General features: G+C 40.4%; 1 protein-coding gene across 1 annotated transcript in view; it reads left to right on the forward strand.

Moving 5' to 3' along the window:
* Window positions 1-19,550, forward strand: part of LOC131234012 (brefeldin A-inhibited guanine nucleotide-exchange protein 2-like) — a 46,335-nt gene that overhangs the window by 18,725 nt on the left and 8,060 nt on the right. Inside the window, exons 2-10 of the mRNA XM_058230962.1 lie at window positions 5,289-5,606; window positions 5,811-6,159; window positions 6,259-6,681; window positions 6,772-7,064; window positions 7,319-7,592; window positions 15,277-15,782; window positions 15,933-16,254; window positions 16,446-16,827; window positions 18,697-19,388. Coding sequence (XP_058086945.1) covers window positions 5,289-5,606; window positions 5,811-6,159; window positions 6,259-6,681; window positions 6,772-7,064; window positions 7,319-7,592; window positions 15,277-15,782; window positions 15,933-16,254; window positions 16,446-16,827; window positions 18,697-19,388 — 3,559 coding nt within the window. The remainder of the gene's footprint in view (window positions 1-5,288; window positions 5,607-5,810; window positions 6,160-6,258; window positions 6,682-6,771; window positions 7,065-7,318; window positions 7,593-15,276; window positions 15,783-15,932; window positions 16,255-16,445; window positions 16,828-18,696; window positions 19,389-19,550) is intronic.

Genomic DNA, 19,550 nt, shown 5'->3' on the forward strand with positions numbered 1-19,550 from the left:
GTGCGAGTTTTGGGGTATATGATTTTTCCTATAAATAGACACCCCTTGTAGTTCTTTTGAGGCATTGAAGTTAATAAAAAAAGTTCCTGCTTTATTTTTCTGCTCTCTTCGTGAGTTGTGGAAGAATTTAAAAGTGGGTGCGAAGCCCTCCCTTTTCGAAGGGCTAACTACCGTGGTGCGAAGCCACATCGATCCCGATTCACTCCCATCCTCCATCTTTTTTTTCCATCTTCCCCCACCATCCGTACTTCGAATTCGTCCCTTTTGTTGCATTAGATTTCTTCATTACAGCAGGTTTTCAGATTTCGGCCCGCAGGCGAGCTGAAACTTCTGCGAAGCACCACACTCAGGCCAGAGCTTGGATCGACGTCAGATTTGGGAGTTTCGCAGCCCAAGCCTGGCCGACCAAGGCCTAGGAATCCGTTTCTGGATTCCGTCCCCCACCACACGTGCGGCCAGCCTCAGGCGCACGTGCGCCCGCACCTGGCTCGCTGTCCACAGGCAGGGATTGTCTCGGGTTCAGGTTTCTTCCTATTTTCCTCTCTTTTATACATAATTTCATAAATCCTGACCCTAGATTACATTATCCCTAATTGATTTGCCCATTTTCTCATCCTAGGGTTCCTTGAATTGAGATTGGGGAATCCCTTGGATTAGGGACTGATTCTTATACATATGTGGTTGATTTCTATTTCCCTTTGAGTATTGTTTGGTTCATAATTTTCATTGATCTAGCCCTAACGTGTGTAGGCCTGGATCCGCATAGATTCCCCTTTAATTGAATGTTTGGATTTTCATGTGGGATGTGGAATTTGTGTGATTGTTTTTGAATTGGTGTGATCTAAGCCTGAAATCTTGCAGATCATATTTAAATTCACGCCCTGCATCAATCCACCAACTTGTCGATGATATGAACTAATGTCCCTTGGCTTCAGTTTTTTAGAAGCCAAAAGACATGGGAGGGTCCGATTCAAGGGAGGTACCAACATCCATCAACTTGTCAATGATATAAACCAACGTCATTGGGCTTGGGTTTTTTTAGAAGCCCAAGGCAGACGGTTGAATCCCTTCCAACGACTAGAATTTTGAGGTTATGAATTTTCTCATCTGAGTTCTGATTAAACATGTGATACAAGCTGCACTATGCAAAGGTATCCCCATAAGAGGAGATGAAAAGTGGACCTTTACAACTTGGAATGCATGCTTACCATATTACTAAAGGAAATGGATTGCAAAACTGCATTCTCCGAAGAAGCCTCTTCTTTATATTGACTCACTACAACCTATTTTGAGAACTTCAAAAAAAAAATTACAATCAATCTATTTTGGGACTTAATAATTATCCTAGAAACTTGAATTTCGTTTTGTTATAACTCAACCATTATCCAGGTGTCTCTCCATCTTTGATTCGGACTCGAGGTAGAATGCTACCACTTCTTATCTGTTTATACTTGATAACATTTTGAATTAGACTTCCCAACTCTGGCACCTGAATCCACTGCTGCTTCCCCTTGCGCTTTTTACAACTATAAATTGAACTACACAGCAGACAGTTTTGCTGTGATAAGATCCTTGCTCTGTCAAAGAATGATTCTATTGGCCAAAGATGATAGTAGATGCATACGGATATGATGGTAGCTGCCAGATTTGTCAAATGGCCAAAGGGCATATCTACAGTGAACTATTTGGTCGTGATAAGACCCTTGCTCTTATCGAAGAATGATGTCGATGCAGGACGGATGGCCTAGCCTAAATAAACTAACAAAAAAAAAATAACAAACATATAAACAACTAAATAAACTAAACTATTTCGTGGCCCATGATCAAAATGTCCAATGACGATGATCCAATGGTCGGAATGGTCTAACTTTGTAGCCCACATGCATCTTCCCAGTGTGGAGCCTTCAAAGATGCATAATCATGCATTTGGGGTCTTCAACGGGTTAGGCACTCGAATTGGGTCGGCGGGGCCCCATGTATGCATCACCTAGCCATAAAGAAACGGGAGCTTTCCTCCTCCTCTGGTATACTCTGACTGGTGCTTGGATGTCCTCATCAGAGGCTGTTGGCCCATGATGAGATGAGATGTCCACGATCAGCTGCCAGATTTGTTGATGCAGGACATGAAAATTAAATATGATATGCGAGATTTCAGGCTTAAGATCACGTTAGTTCAGAAACAATTATAGAAATTCCATATCTCACATGAAAATCCAAACATTCAATTAAGGGGAATCTATGCGGGTCCAGGCCTACACATGATAGGGCTGGATCAATAAAAATTATGAACCAAACGATACTCAAAGATAAGACATAATCATCCACACATGCATAGTAATCAGTCCCCAATCCAAGGGATTCAGAAATTCCAATTCGAGGAACCCTGGGGTACGAAAAGGGGCATAAAATTGGAGATTTGAGTAATTTAGGGTTAGGTTTAGGGATTTTGCGTGAAAGCGGAGTGAAAGAGAGGAGAGAGATGAACCAAAGAAGTACTGCACGCGTGGACAACAACAATGGCCCAAACGTACGTGCGTGTGATCCCGACTGCACGTGTGTGGGGCTCACTTCAGAAAAAGGCCACCTTGGCCCTGGTCGGCCAGGGATGGACTCCAAAACCCCCAAATCTCAGCTCGATCCGATGTACGGTTTGTGCATGGTGCTCTGCCGAAGTTTCAGCCCTCCCGTAGGGCCAGATTCTGAAATTCTGTTGTGGGGAGGAGAATTGTTGTAATAGATGATTGATTCGAAGTGTAGATGATGGGGTGAGATGAGAAGAAGGGATGGTAAAAGATGGGTAGTAGAGATGGTGATGGATGGGGGCGAATCGGGATAGATGTGGCCTCGTACCACGGTAGTTAACCCTTCGATGAAGGGAGGGCTTCGCACCCAATTAGGCTTCACAACTCAGAGAGTAGGAAAATGCAGACTTTTTATTAATCTTCAATCAATGAAAAAAGCTACAAGGGGTGCCTATTTATAAGAAAACCCTATACCCCAAAACTTGCGCCATGTGCGCAACCTATTACTTAGCGATGAAATAAACCAAAATAAAAACTAATCAAAGAAATCTAAAGCGTCCATGATGTTCTAAATAACATTAATAAGCAAAACCTAAAATATGAAATCAATCTGACTAGTGGGCCACGATCATGAGATCCTATGATGGGCTTTTCTTGACTAACGGGCCCACTCTTTTGAATGAAAACTTCATCTTCTAGCTAGGATGTCCTCCCTGGATGTCGTCATCGATCCAGATTGACGGTGGGGCCCTCCTTCTGGCGTACGTGCGTAGCGGGGGCGGCGTGAGTGCACGTGTGCGCTTGATGTCCCCATCATTTGTCAAACAGCCTAAGGGCATGCACACACTGCTTTTGTGCATTCCAGTTACAGCCCATCTTTTCCAGATTTGTGAAATGGGCAAAGTGCATAATGACACTGGCTTGTGCGTCCTCCTTGTTCCATCTTTGTCTTGACTGATTGAGAACATTTAAATGCTCCAGCATGTTCTCTTAAGCCCTTTAGTCTCGAAACAATGTACTGGTTGAAACACTCCCAGCTCATTCATGCATGCAGATCTGCATTAAGAGCACTATGGTTTCTCAAGAATGTTAGGTGAAACAATCAAAGCTCATTTGAGATATGATCCCTCTTGTTGAAGAAGATACTATTGGCCAAACATGAGACAATGTATACAGATGCATTGATGTTTGCCAGATCTGTCAGATGGTCGAAGGGCATTTCTGAAATGTTTATGTGTGTAGGCCTGTTCCTAATGTATTTTCACCTTGACCAATTGAGAAGATGTAGATCTGTCTTGAGCCTTTTGTCTTGAAGTAATTCACTGATTGCGGTTAAAAAAAGAAAAAAGAAAAAAGAACTCCAATCTCACTCATGTATGCAACTATGCAGTAAGAACGTATTGGATTCCTTGAGATCATTGGTCTTACTCTTGATTGCATCCAGAAACCAATGCTATGCTTGCATTCAGAACAAGTTGGGCCTTATTGTTGGAATTGAATGCAAACTATTCCCATCAGATAGATTCTGTCTGTAAATGCCATGCTGTGGCAGCATTGTCTATCTCAGGGTCCCCAATTTTTAGGAAATCTCATTCTCTACCATCGGTTTGACCTTGGTTCAGATCCATGGCGGTCATTTATTGGCTGTTAATCCCTTTAACCATATGCATAATGAAGTCAGAGTCATCAATCAGACACTTCAAAGGCTTGTTTGATCCAAATGTGCATTATGGCCTGTAGTCATCATCTTCTTGGAGTGGAGTACAACATGAGGCAGTTTCTCTAAAGTTTGAAAACTATGGGTCCCCAATTTTTAGGAACCCTCATTCTCTACTATCGGTTTGACCTTGTTTCAGATCCATGGTGGTCATTTATTGGCTGTTAATCCCTTTAACCATGTGCATAATGAAGTCAGAATCATCAATCAGACACTTCAAAGGCTTGTTTGATCCAAATGTGCATTATGGCCCGTAGTCATCATCTTCTTGAAGTGGAGTTCAACATGAGGCAGTTTCTCTAAAGTTTGAAAACTAAGATCACACATGATGTCTGTGTGGTCTTGAATCTGGAACAGTCCACAAAGTTCTTGATGGGATGTCATGTCACAACAATTTAGGCATCAATTGTATGCTCTGTCAAAACCATGGATGCAGTGAAGTTTAGAGATAAGGAAAAGGAGTTGTGAGATAACTCTGCAAAATATGGCTTTAGAAAAGGGAGCATGGTGCTTTAGAAAAGGCGTCAATTGTATGCTCTGCCAAAACCATGGATGATCCTGCTTAAGGCCTTTAGGAGTATTATCAATGTGTGTAAAGATGGTCTTTGGAGCTGCTAAAGATATCACCAGATTGCCTGTCTTGTGTTTTATATAGCAGCCTAGGCAATCGTGTTTGTTGATTCTACACTACATGCTTTTTTGACGAGTCTGCCTATGCTATTGTGATTATTGATTCTACTCTACATGCTTTTTGACAAGTCAGATGTCAGTTTGTCCAAATTTTTATCACCTAATTCTGTGCTAGTAGTCGCTGCTTTACTGGGGTGCCTTACCTCTTTATTGTTCATGTTTCTTTTAATCCAGTCAAGATTTTATTTGCCAATGTTTTGCAATAACATGCTTTTATATGCCTTGGTTTACAGCTTACACTTTCATTGTTTCTGGGGATTGCGTTTCTTTCCACAGCCTGTAGTTTCTTTGAAATATCTTGTGTATTTGGTTAGTTAGATTCAATCCATAACCTGATGAATCTGCTTGCAATGATACAGGTTTTTAGGTGCTATTAAGCAGTATCTATGCCTGTCACTGTTGAAGAATAGTGCTTCCACTCTCATGATCGTTTTTCAGCTATCTTGTTCCATTTTCATTAGTCTGGTTTCAAGATTCAGAGCTGGATTGAAGGCAGAGATTGGAGTATTCTTTCCAATGATTGTACTCAGAGTTCTGGAAAATGTTGCTCAGCCTAATTTTCAGCAGAAGATGATAGTGCTTCGGTTTTTGGACAAGCTCTGTGTCGATTCGCAGATATTGGTAGACATTTTCATCAACTATGATTGTGACGTTAATTCATCAAACATATTCGAGAGGTATGTTGTTTCTCCTCTGGCATAAGACTTTGAAGCATTCGTCAAATGTTTTGTTATCTGCATCAAGTTACTGTTCTTGCTTTGTTCATGAACCTCAACTATTGGTAGTTCTAAGGGTTTCTGCTTTCTGCCAATAATTAAAATTTCTTCATCCCGTTGTTTTGTATTTGTATTCATTTTCTATCTAATGTGTTCTCCTAATAGGATGGTCAATGGTTTGCTCAAGACTGCTCAAGGTGTCCCTCCTGGTACTGCCACTACCCTCCAACCACCTCAGGAGGCCACCATGAAACTTGAAGCAATGAAGTGCTTAGTGTCCATTTTGAGATCAATGGGAGATTGGATGAACAAACAGTTGCGGATCCCAGATTCCCATTCTCCTAAGAAATCAGAGGCAGCCGAGAACACTCCCGAATCTGGAAATGGTCTTCTTGTGGAGAATGGGAATGCGGAGGAGACTGCTGAAGGATCAGATTCTCATTCCGATACTGCAAATGAAGTCTCTGAAGTAGCATCTATTGAGCAACGCAGGGCTTACAAGCTTGAACTTCAGGTATATATATTAAGTCTTCATTCTTTTCCATGCAAGCATCTCTATTGCAACTAAAAATGTCTTCACGCCCATGCAATCTAATATAAAAATTTGTGGCAGGAAGGTATATCTCTTTTCAATCGGAAGCCTAAAAAGGGAATTGATTTCCTTATTAATGCTAAGAAGGTGGGGGATTCACCAGAGGAGATATCTGCTTTCCTTAAAACAGCGTCTGGTTTGAACAAGACTTTGATTGGTGATTATCTAGGAGAGAGGGAAGATTTATCACTGAAAGTCATGCATGCATATGTGGATTCGTTTAATTTTCAAGGAATGGAATTTGACGAGGCAATTAGGGCCTTTCTACAAGGCTTTAGGTTGCCTGGTGAGGCACAGAAGATTGACCGAATCATGGAAAAATTTGCTGAGCGTTATTGCAAATGTAATCCAAAAGTTTTTACCAGTGCAGATACGGCTTATGTCCTCGCGTACTCTGTGATCTTGCTCAACACTGATTCTCATAACCCAATGGTCAAGAACAAGGTCTGCCCCCATTCTTAAGATTTATCTCATGAATTGATTGGATAATTTTAATAATCTCTGAAAACCTTATTATGCGATTGGTTGTTGCAGATGTCACCCGATGATTTTATAAGGAACAATCGTGGTATTGATGATGGAAAAGATCTACCTGAAGAGTATTTGAGATCATTGTATGAACGGATTTCAAGGAATGAGATTAAAATGAAAGATGACGAATTGGTGTCTCAACATAAGCAATCAATGAATTCTAACAGAATCTTAGGCTTGGATGGTATTTTGAATATTGTGATCCGCAAACGAGGGGAAGAAAATTCTATGGAGACCAGCGATGATCTCATCAAGCACATGCAAGAGCAATTCAAGGAAAAAGCTCGAAAAACTGAGTAAGCTTACTAACTTATCCCATCTATAAACAATTCATTACACTTCAATGGGGCATTACTGGAACTGTTAATTATCACAGTAGTGACTTCTCATTCTTTTATTTGGCAGCCTCTTTGCTATTCTCTTTTCTTTTTGGGTGTGGTTTCTGGTTATCTGAAAAATTGCGACTTCATTTATGATTTGTTTGTAAGGATGAAAATTTGCAACTTCATGATAGTCTTGTTCTGATCTGGTGCCCTTTTGCAAATTCTAGGTCAGTTTATTATGCTGCAACGGATGTGGTAATTTTGAAATTCATGATTGAGGTCTGTTGGGCTCCTATGTTAGCTGCCTTCAGTGTTCCACTGGACCAGAGTGATGATGAAGTAATAATATCACAGTGCCTTGAAGGCTTTCGTTATGCTATCCATGTTACTTCTGTAATGTCCATGAAGACTCATAGAGATGCTTTTGTTACTTCACTCGCCAAGTTCACCTCCCTCCATTCAGCTGCAGATATCAAGCAGAAAAATATCGATGCCATCAAGGTTCGTGTTTGGTTGTCCTCTTTTTTGCTGCACAATTACAAATTAATGTTGTCCTTCCTCTAGGGATTTTCCTGAACATGGTATCTCTTATCATTCAATGAAAGAATTCCTTCACATTTTGTGTAGGTTAACCATATTGATTTTTTTTTTTTTTTTTGGTGAATTTCTCTTTTAATTGTAATCATTAGCCTACAATGATTTTGGTTAACATTATTAAAGGCCACAACAGTTTTTTTGGGTATAACATTTGTTTTGCCTACACTCTAATTGTTTCAGATATCCTCTCCTGTTTCAAGGTCAGCTGGTGTTTCCCTAGAGATGTGGACCTGCTGCTCAAAGCTTGGCACGGTGTCAGAATAGGCAAATTGAAATCTCGGCTATGGCGGATGGCGATTCTGGCCACCTGGTGGGCTGTGTGGATAGAAAGAAATAGCCGTTGCTTCCCACACGAATCAAAGCCCTCCCACTTAGTGGCCTCCAATGTTAAATGTCTGATCGCTGAATGGGCTTCCCATATGGATGGGTTTAAAGATGTAGATTTAGTCTTTCCTGAGGCTTAGTTAGGTTTATGCTCCCTCAGCAGATTCTAGCTCTCTTGTAGTTCTGTTCTCTTTTAATATATTCAGTTATCTTTCAAAAAAAAAAAAAATTTGTTTCAGATCATGGTCTTAAGCCTACATCGGACACTTTTAGACAATCATAAATCTGGAAAAAATAGGTCTTTGATGATAGCAAGGCCATACTTTCCAGTTACTAGTGCCACCATCCTTGCAAAATATAGATGCAAGGCTTGGGATTCTAAGGTTTATTTATTTATTTATTTTAAAGTTCTCTTATGTTTTTTTGTTTGTTCTTTTAGATGTGTGTCACAGCTAGACTGTTTGTAGGAGCACCATAGATTTCCTAAACCTAGGTCACAGGTGGAGGCACCATTCCATGGGATCAAGTTTAACAAGTTATGAAGTGTCACCAGAATAATTTGACAATGTTCAACAATTATTCTGTTAAAAAGTGTCCGTGAATAGAGGCAATTCTCTCTTGATTTTAAAGGAAAAGTAATGAGGGCATCCAAGCACCTACACAGGTTTATTGGAGGAGGGGAGCTGAGGCCCCAGCTCTAGCTTCATTATGGTTGGATGATCATTACATGGGGCCCAGTGGACCCAATTCGAGTTCTTAGCCGCGTTAAAGACCCCACATGCATGGTTGAGCATCTTTGAAGATCCCACACTGGGAAGAGATCTTAAAGGAAAAGTATCTCCCCCTCTCTTACCGCCAATGGCTTGTGGATCAGTGACAACCCCTTCGTCAGGGATCTATGCCCGCGGTTGATTACATCGCAAAATTTGGTGAGTATATGATGCAATGTAACATCAAGGACTTGTTAGTGACCCTTTCTGGCTTCAGAATGAGCCTCCAACTTGAGCTTCAGCAATAGCTCTTTCCTCACGACATGAACACCTTAAGAGCATGCATGTCAAGCGGTACAAGAACTCAAGCAGTATCTGAAACTGCAATTCGTGAGGCAATTCGACTCACGCGATTCCAATGTCAAGGCCACTCCCCAGGCAATTAGGCCTAATTTTGGGAGTCATTCTAAAGCCCCTATTAGCACTTCATCTGACAATCGGGATGTGAAGGGTAAAGGTTTAGCTAGTACTAGTTCGAGGGGAGGTGAGCAAGCGTGGCGTTACGACTGCCAAGGATATGGCCATTTCACATACCAATGCCCTCCGAAAGCGCGAAATAAGGCCCTTGTGATTGGCGAGTTGGATGGCGATGATCAGGGTGAGATTATGAAGAAGAAGTCTATGAGCCCGAAGTTGGTGCTAGTGATGAAGAAACTAAAGAAGTTGAGGCTGTGCCACTTATAGTTGTTAGATGCGCCTTGGCCCGGGCCAAAGAAAGTGATGATTAGTGCATGAATTCATTTTTCCATACTTACACCAAGTGTGGTGATAAAAAACTGTAAAGTAATAATCGATAGTGGCAGTTGCACCAATATGGTATCTACTAGCATTGTATCTCATTTGGGTTTGAAGCACGTTTCTCACCATTAGCCCTATTGAGTTTCATGGGTTGATGTGTCCTGGATGTCGGTTTCTCAGCAATGGCTTGTTCCCATTCAATTTTCTTCCTATAAAGACACGCTGTGGTGTGATTATTGCTTATGAATGTAGGCCACATCATTTTGGGTAGACCTTGGCTGTATGATCATGATGTGACACTATTTGGCCGTTTGAATATGTGTTCTTTTATTTATGAAGATAAGATGATCAAGTTAAATCCTCTCCCGCCTAAAAGTGTCTTGGAAAAGGAGGACGTAAAGAAGGGTGGCTCGAAAGATGTGAAGAAGCCTCAACATAGTCTCTTCACATAATAAATGCCAAATAGTTTGAAAGAGATACTAGAGTTTATTCGATGGTGTACGCCCTCATGGCGAGAAAGGTTATCTTTGAGGTTAGCATAGAGGTGCCATCTGAGGTGATTCCGATATTGGAGTTCTATGATGTTTTCCCAAAAGATCTATTGAATGAGCTTCCACCCATGTGGGGCATTTAGCATGCTATCGATTTAGTCCCTGGGTCGATTTTACCAAACCTCCCTAACTACCGAATGAACCCCGTGAAGCATGCGTTCTTGAAGAAGCAAGTTGATGAGCTTCTTAGGAAAGGGTTCATTTAGGAAAGTTTGAGTCCATGTGCCGTGCCCACCGTCCTTATGCCTAAGAAAGATGGCACGTGGCGTATGTGCATGGACAGTCGAGCCATTAAAAAGATCACAGTCAAGTATCGGTTTTCTATACCGTGTCTTGACGACATGTTAGATATGATGGCCAGTGCCACGATCTTCTCTAAAATTGACTTTGAAAGTGGGTATCATCAAATACATATTTGCCCAAGAAATGAATGGAAGACAACCTTCAAGATGAATGATGGGCTATATGAGTGGTTGGTCATGCCTTTTGACTTGACTAACACTCCGAGTGCGTTAGAATGATGACCTAGGTGTTGAGGCCCTTTATGGGTAAGTTTCTGGTGGTATATTTCGACGACATCCTCATTTATAGTGCCTCTAAGGAACAACACCTGCATCATTTGAGGCAATTTTGCGGGGTCCTTAAAAATGAGAAGTTATATGCCAACTTGAAGAAGTGTTTTTTCATGTTTGATAAAGTTGTCTTTTTAGGGTTCATTGTTTCATCTGATGGCATGTTTGCGGATCCTGAGAAAGTCAAGGCTATAATAAGTTGGCCTGAATCGTAAAACATTCATGAGGTGCGTAGCTTCCACGACGTAGCTAGTTCCATTATGGCTCCTATCATGGATTGCATTAAAAATGGAGAGTTCAAATGGACTAATGCTGCCTCCAAAGCGTTTAAGGAGATTAAGGCTAAAATGATTGAGGCTCCTGTCATGCATCTTTTACACTTTTCTAAAGTCTTTCAGGTTGCGTGTGACGCATGTGGTATGAGTATAGGTAGAGTGCTTAGCTAGGAAGGGCACCCTGTTGCCTATTTTAGTGAGAACATGAATGAGGCGAAGCAACGACACTCTACCTATGACAACAAATTCTACACGGTAATACAATTCTTGTGACATTGGCGACATTACTTACTACCACAAGAATTCACTCTATTTTTTTTTTTACCATGAGGCCTCGCAATACCTCAACTCCCAAAAGAAAATAAACCCAAGGCATGCCAAGTGGGTTGAGTTTTCCCAATAGTACACTTTTGTTTTGAAACACAAAGCCAGGGTCGAGAACAAACCTAATGATTCCCTTAGAGTGGCGTTAATTCAATTCATGAGCGTGGAAGTCATTGGGTTCCATCAATTGAAAGGAGAATATTTTGTGTGCCCAGATTTTGGGAAGGTGTACATATCACTTTTGGGTGAAAAGTCGATGAGTGATAGTGGGTTTGTCCTAATTGATGAGTTCTTACTTAAAGGTGATAGACTCTGCATTCCCCGTACTACGGGGTTTTCTAGTTTGGGAGCTTAATGCCGGAGGAGTAGCCAACCATTTTGGTAGAGACGAGACTATTGCCCTTATCAAGGATAGGTTTTATTGGCTCAGTCTCAAGCGAGACATTGCTAAAATTATTGGGCAATGTACGAGACTTGTTAGCTGACAAGGCATAAAAGTCAAAATACTAGGTTATATACGCCTTTGTCAGTACCACAGACTCATTGGCAAGATATCAATATGGATTTCGTGCTTGGGTTACCCAAGACAAACAAAAATCATGATTTCGTTTTTGTGGTGGTGGACCGTTTTTCGAAAATGGCCAATTTTCTTCCATGTTCCAAAACATTTAATACTTCCAAAATTGCCAAGCTTTTCTTTGATGAGGTGGTTTGCTTGCATGGTTTGTCGAAGACCATTGTGTCTGATAGAGATGTGAGGTTCATGAGCTATTTTTGGAAGACACTTTGGCTTATGATGGGCACGAGACTCCAGTTCTCGACGGTATACCACCTTCAAACTGATGGTCAAACGGAAGTGTTCAATCGAAGCTTAGGTAACTTGTTGCGATGTCTTGTGGGTGACTATATTAGGACTTGGGATTCAGTTTTACTAGTTGCGGAGTTTGCTTATAACAATTAAGTCAATAGGTCAATAGACATGAGTCATTTTGAAGTAATTTATGGTTACAAGCTTAGGAAGCCTATAGATCTCATTCCCATGTCAATCTCCCATAGGCCATCGGAGTTTGCAGATACATTTGCACGGCATATTCATGATTTGCATAATGAAATTAAGAAACGGACTACCATGAGCAATGAAAAGTATAAAATATTTTCTGATTCTCATCGCAAGTTTAAGGAATTCTAGGTAAGAGATTATGTGATGGTTTAAATAAAGTTAGAACGGTTTCCGCAAGGGTTTGTGAAGAAATTACAAGCCTGTAGTGCCGAACTTTATAAGATATTGAAAAGAATGGGTTCCAATGCGTATGTTGTAGATCTTTCACCTAATTTGAGCATGAGTTCTACATTCAATGTGGAAGATCTTGTGTCATTTAAAGATCCAACACTTTCACCCACTTGCCCTTCTCCGGATCCTCTTGTGTCATTTAAAGATCCAACACTTTCACTCGCTTGCCCTTCTCTCGACCCTCACATTGATCCAGGTAGTGGTGCTCCCAATCCGTTCTATGACCTGTGGCTCTTGCCAGACTAACCTTTTCATTCTTTGCCTCCTTTACCATCCATACCTACCAAAAGAGGAGAGAATATATCTTGGATGAACATGTGATTTCCACCAAACACGGAGGTTTTCAAAAGTATCTCGTCAAGTGGAAAAACAAGGCAGAGTCAGATAACATTTGTATAACCGAGGACGAGCTACAGAGACTAGACCCGGATTTTCTAGAGCATTATTGCAGTTTTATTTCGCCAGAGGCGAACTCTTCTCAACCGAGGGGGAGTTGATGAGGGCATCCGAGCACTTACATGAGTTTATTGGGGGAGGAGGGGAGGTGAGGCCCCAACCCAGCTTCATTATGGTTGGATGATCATTACATGGGGCCCAGTGGACCCAATTCGAGTTCTTAGCCGCGTTAAAGATCCCACATGCATGGTTGAGTATCTTTGAAGACCCCACACTGGGAAGATGCACGTGGGCTGCTTGTTTGGAACTGATTGATACATATTTGGACTGTTTGGAGGTCACCCAGCTTGACCTGGTCCACATCTGGATGCTACAAACACTAGACCATGCTGTTGGATATCTTAGACACATCAGTTTGGTGATCTAAATCGTTGGATATGTTCGGAGACTCAGGCTTAGGTAGAGCTGGGCACCGGACGACTCGACTCGCTTGACTCGACTCGTCCAACTCGTTCAAACCTGACTTGACCCCAACCGAATGGGTGAGTCGGGCTGAACTCAAACCGAGTCGAGTTCGAGTTACCCAGTAACTCGACCCGACTCGACCCAAAGCTCAATCCGGTCAAACTCGACTCGATCCGAAACCGACTTGACTCGGATTTGGGCATATATAATAATAATAAAATTCTAATTTCTAAGTCTTCTAACCCTATACGCCGACTCTAAACCCACCCTGACCTGATCCCAATCTCTCCCTCCCTCATCCTCCTCTTCCAAGCACGACAACCACCCACCACCATCACCACCCTCCTCTCTCTCTCCTCTCCACTCCCTCCCGCATATCTCGATCTGAATCTGTGCCAACTCGAACCGATTTGGTACTTTTGATCGGGTCGGACTCGGTTTGGATTAGTTCGTGCTAGATTCGGACTCGGATCGGTTTAGGCATGCTGGACTCGGTATCGAGTTGAGTCGAGTTCGGGTCAGGCCTATTTCGAAACTGGATCGAGTTAGGTCAGCCCTAACTCGGTCCGACTCGACTCGATGCCCAACTCTAGGTTTAGGTGTACAGACACTCTAGTCTGCACATCCAAGCCATGGGCACGTTTAACCACACTCATCTAGGCCGTTAATCACGTGTGGACGTACCTGTTGCACGTTGGAGATCATTGTTGTGCCGTGTGACACATCTTTATTTCTCCTTTATTTTCAGTTTTATTTTTGGTTATTAGAGATTTATGTTTTGATCTTGACCGTTAATAAATTCAGACGGTCAAGAATAGTTCTAGACTTAGAGTTTGCTTAGGTTTTCTTCTATATACTTGTTTAAGACTTGATACTTGTGATTATTGATATTGAATAAAATTTCTCTACATTGCTTCTTTTGGGCAAGAAAACTTCCCATGAATGGAATTTGGTGTGAAGCCATTGGAGTGATTCCAAGTTATATTTCTTATTCCTATCAAGGTATGTCTTTTTTACTCTTTCAAGCCGCCCTTTTTTTTCCATTGAATATTTTTCTTTCTTCTTTTCCAAACTGACCCAACCCCACCACACCATTCGCATGATTGTACAAACATCCCCGTACACTTCACGGATCTTTCCATACAGCTGATCGGCCTCCCCCTCATTAACCCTTATCTCTTCTTCTCTATTTTATAAAACCTTAACCGTAATCTTAGCCTTTTATAAAACTATAAATTCCCAATTTTTTTTTTCAAACCCAAACCCTAATCCATTCAAACCCCGGCAAAGTGCAAGTGAATCCTCGAATTTAGAGCGAATCCTATGCTAGATGGATGTTCTACCTTCCATTGGGCCATTTCTGATCAATAGCCTTAAGGATCTATTTTGTGGGATTGTGGTGTGGTATTGAATTGGAGTTTAATCAAATATTTGATTTCTCTAGATTTATGGTAGATTGGCTTTATTTCATGCTTTGATTTACTATGATAATCCGTTAATTAATTTATTTGCATCATCCTAGTTTAGTTCATCCGTCCTGCATCAAAAAGCAATTCTGGGCTTTGAAGAGACTATCTAAACCAAAATGAGCTGGTTATACTCCTATCATTGAGCTTGCTTATGGGGGTACAGAATTTGTTTTTATGGAGTCTGTCTCATTAACTACTAACTGGAACCTTTGTATGGCGGGGTACTTTTGGGTGTATGAAGAGCTAGGGACTTTATGGAGTTTGTGCAGAATCTTTGTGATCTGAATGGTTGCTTTTCCATTTTACAGTTGGAAATGCAACTTTTGATCTTTCTGCAAATAAAATTTTTATTATATAGCTGTAAACATTAACCTCACATTATGATTTTGCTATTGACTGTCTGTACTCTACAGGCAATTATTACTATTGCAGATGAGGATGGCAATTACTTGCAAGAAGCCTGGGAGCATATCTTGACATGTGTTTCACGGTTTGAACATTTGCATCTCCTAGGGGAAGGTGCTCCACCAGATGCTACTTTCTTTGCCATACATCAGAATGAGATTGAGAAATCTAAGCAAGCCAAATCAACAATCCTTCCTGTACTGAAAAAGAAGGGAGCTGGGCGGATTCAGTATGCTGCTGCAGCTGCCAGAAGGGGTTCATATGATAGTGCTGGTGTCGGTGGCCACGCTTCCGGAGTGGTTACAACTGAACAGATGACCAACTTAGTATCCAATTTAAACATGTTGGAACAAGTTGGAAGCTCTGAAATGAATCGTATATTTACACGAAGTCAAAGGTTGAATAGTGAGGCAGTAACTGATTTTGTTAAAGCTCTTTGTAAGGTATCTATGGAAGAACTGCGCTCTACATCTGATCCACGGGTTTTCAGTCTTACAAAGATTGTTGAGATTGCGTAAGAAATCAATCCCTTCACTTTTACCATGCTTCTTGTTGACATTTTATAATGCTATGTTACTTCTTTGGTTGAGCTTACATTGGTAATTTTTTCCTCATAAGATGGATAGCTTCAGAAATTTCCCATTACACGTTTTTGTTCTTACAGGCACTACAACATGAATCGCATTAGGCTTGTTTGGTCAAGCGTCTGGCATGTTCTTTCTGAGTTCTTTGTCACCATTGGTTGTTCTGAAAACCTCTCAATTGCAATTTTTGCAATGGATTCCCTGCGCCAACTAGCGATGAAGTTCTTAGAGCGGGAAGAATTGGGCAATTACAATTTTCAGAATGAGTTTATGAAGCCTTTTGTCATTGTTATGCGTAAGAGCAGTGCTGTTGAAATCCGAGAACTAATCATCAGATGTGTCTCTCAAATGGTTTTGACTCGTGTTAATAATGTCAAGTCAGGATGGAAAAGCATGTTCATGGTATGTTCTTTGTTTTTATGTGTATATAATATTATAATTGTACTTGATGTTTTCTTGGATATGAAATCTGTCCATACTAGTCAATTTGTGGAGGGTCCCCATGATAATGTTTCTTGTCGTCCTTTAATCCCATCTTTTAATCATCATCACCTTTGTCTGTCATTCTGCTCACCTGATGATTGCTTTTGCAGGTATTCACAACTGCAGCTTATGATGACCACAAAAACATTGTACTTTTGGCTTTTGAGATCATTGAGAAGATTGTGCGAGACTACTTTCCATATATCACTGAAACTGAAACCACCACTTTTACAGACTGTGTGAATTGTCTGATTGCATTTACTAATAGTAGGTTCAACAAAGATATCAGCCTCAATGCAATTGCTTTTCTTCGGTTCTGTGCTGCGAAGCTGGCAGAAGGAGATCTTGGCTCGTCTGCACGGAATAAGGACAAAGATGCTTCTGGAAAGGTTGCTCCATCTTCATCCTCAACAGGAAAAGATGGGAAACAAGATGTTCCTCAGCTCACAGATAAAGATGATCATCTCTATTTCTGGTTCCCATTGTTGGTTGGTAAGTGGATTGCATCAGATAAGGGTTCACAGATGTTGTGGGGGAGGCATTTAAAGAACTTCCAAGTTCCAATATTTTACCTAGCTTGGGAATTATTTATATTAATTAGAAACCATGCAACAAGGAAACTCCTTTTTGAAAATTTACCATATTAGATGTGTTGGTGTTGAATTACCTATTGACAATGCTGTCAGAAAAATTTACCATATTAATTCCCAGGAACAATAAGAGTCCGATTATAGGTCCCGGGAACGATTACGGTGCGTTTACAGGTCCCGGGAATGGTTTCGGTGTGGGACTTATAAATGCACTGAAACGTTCTTGGGACCGGTAATTGTACCGAAATCGTTCTTGGGACCCGTAATCACACCGTAATTGTTCCCGGGTTCTGTAATGGCACCGTAATTGTTCCTGGGATCTGTAATTGCACCGTAATCGTTCTCGGGAGCTGTAATCGCACCGAAATCGTTCCCGGGACTGGTAATCGCACCGTAATCATTCCCGGGAAATAGCAGCAAAGTTGTTTAGTTTATGCTTCATATACTTTGCATTGGGAATTAATGTATATTTTGTTTATCCAGATAACACTTTTCTATATATTGTGCTTTCATGAACGAATATTCAAATAGCAACAATTTGTCATAATCATTATCATATTGCAAATCGTAATTGAGGCTGAATTGAATCATATTGCATTGTAAATTCTAAGATTTTTTCCCCTCAATTTTCTCAAAAATCAGAACAAACTGAAAAATTTATAAATACATCAGAAAAAAAATAAGAAAACATATCCATGATCCATTTCCCATCAATATGCACCAAGAAAAATAACATATCATACCTTTTAAAAAAGAAAAGGAAAAGAAAGATAACACAAAAAAGAAAAGGAAAAGAAAAATAACATATCATGACGTTATCAATTGAGAGCCTGTATAACGGGTGTACATGTGTCATTGTTGGTCATAATATAGTTTGAATCATCCCAAAAAAGTAATGCTACCAATTCAATGGACTTCAAAGTAATGATCCACACTGCATAAACTCTATCATGTTTTATAAGTCAAAAGGCATTAAGCGCAAGCCCCTAATTAGGCCTTCAACAAATCTTTTAGTAAGTTTTTTCTTTGTGATATAAATAATTAACTATTAAGTGTGCTTTTGAGTTTAAAATTACATAATGAAACCCTAGATAAATAGAACTTGAATTTTAGATATGTGACAAAAACATAATAAATTAAGTAAAGGTCTTTAAATTGAAGTCAAATCCTAAGCCCCATTATCACGAGACATAGGTCAACATGACCTATTATGGCAACCATCGATAAAACCGCAAGTCATAGATAAATATGTGTATTGTCCAATTAAGAGCTAAGAAATCATAAAAAAAGCTCCACAATTTAACATTGAAGAGAAGATCCATCATCTAATTTCTTATAAAGAATAAAAATAAAACAAATTATCTTTTTTAAAAGATTCTTAAAGCCCCCCACCTATTTAAAAGTAGAAAATGGGAGCCAAATAAATTTAAAAGAGGAGAATAAGTATAATTTGAATTGTAAATTTGGTATTGAATCATTAATTGTAGGATTCAAATTGTATAATCGTAAGATTCATCTAGAAATGGATTCAAATAATTTTTCCTAGGATCATAAATTGTAAATCATAGGATTTGAAAACTATGAGCGATGCCCTTTTTAAAAATATATATTACTGAATGGATTCATCTGCATGTCAGGTTTCTTGGTTCTTTGTGTCTGTGCCTGACATCAATTCATGTTTCTGTGTCTCAGTAATATCTTAGAGGCCATTCCTTCTAAATGTAAAGGAGTGAAGCACTTCTAAGGCATAAGCTTTCTGTTCTTTGTGCAGGATTGTCAGAACTTAGCTTTGATCCAAGACCTGAAATCAGGAAAAGTGCCTTGCAAGTGCTCTTTGATACATTACGCAACCATGGTCATCTTTTCTCATTACCTCTGTGGGAGCGAGTATTTGACTCCATCCTTTTCCCCATATTTGACTATGTTCGGCATGCAATTGATCCTTCGGGGGGAACCCTGCCTGATCAAGGGCTTGAAAATGATACAAATGAAGATCAAGATTCATGGCTTTATGAAACATGTACACTTGCTCTCCAACTAGTTGTGGACCTCTTTGTTAAGTTCTACGATACAGTTAATCCTCTATTAAAAAAAGTGCTGATGCTGCTGATAAGTTTCATTAGGCGACCCCATCAAAGCCTTGCAGGCATTGGTATTGCTGCATTTGTTCGTTTAATGAGCCATGCTGGGGGTCTGTTTTCTGAGGACAAGTGGCTAGATGTGGTTACGTCATTGGAGGAAGCAGCCAAAGCCACTCATCCTGATTTCTCGCTTATCATGAATGAATTTGGCAGTAATGGTGTGGCTAGGAGCTATGGAGATTCTTCCACCAAACCTAGTAGTCCAGAGTCTTCTGGGACAGTTGTAGTAGATGACGACGTGGAGAACCTGAGAACACGCAACCTGTATTTTGCAATCACTGATGCTAAGTGCCGTGCTGCCGTTCAGCTTCTGTTGATTCAGGTTTGAAAGTTTCTTCCTTCTTATGTTTATATAGTTCACTTTTTCTGTCATTTCGTATTCACTAAGGGCTTTTTTGGATTCATGGAAAGCATAGTAAAGGAAATAGTGTTTCTTTGGAAATCTTATTTCCACAAAACTTGTGAGAAAGGAAACGGTGTTTTC

Source organism: Magnolia sinica, chromosome 18 (assembly GCF_029962835.1).
Source record: "Magnolia sinica isolate HGM2019 chromosome 18, MsV1, whole genome shotgun sequence".
Classification (NCBI taxonomy): domain Eukaryota; kingdom Viridiplantae; phylum Streptophyta; class Magnoliopsida; order Magnoliales; family Magnoliaceae; genus Magnolia; species Magnolia sinica.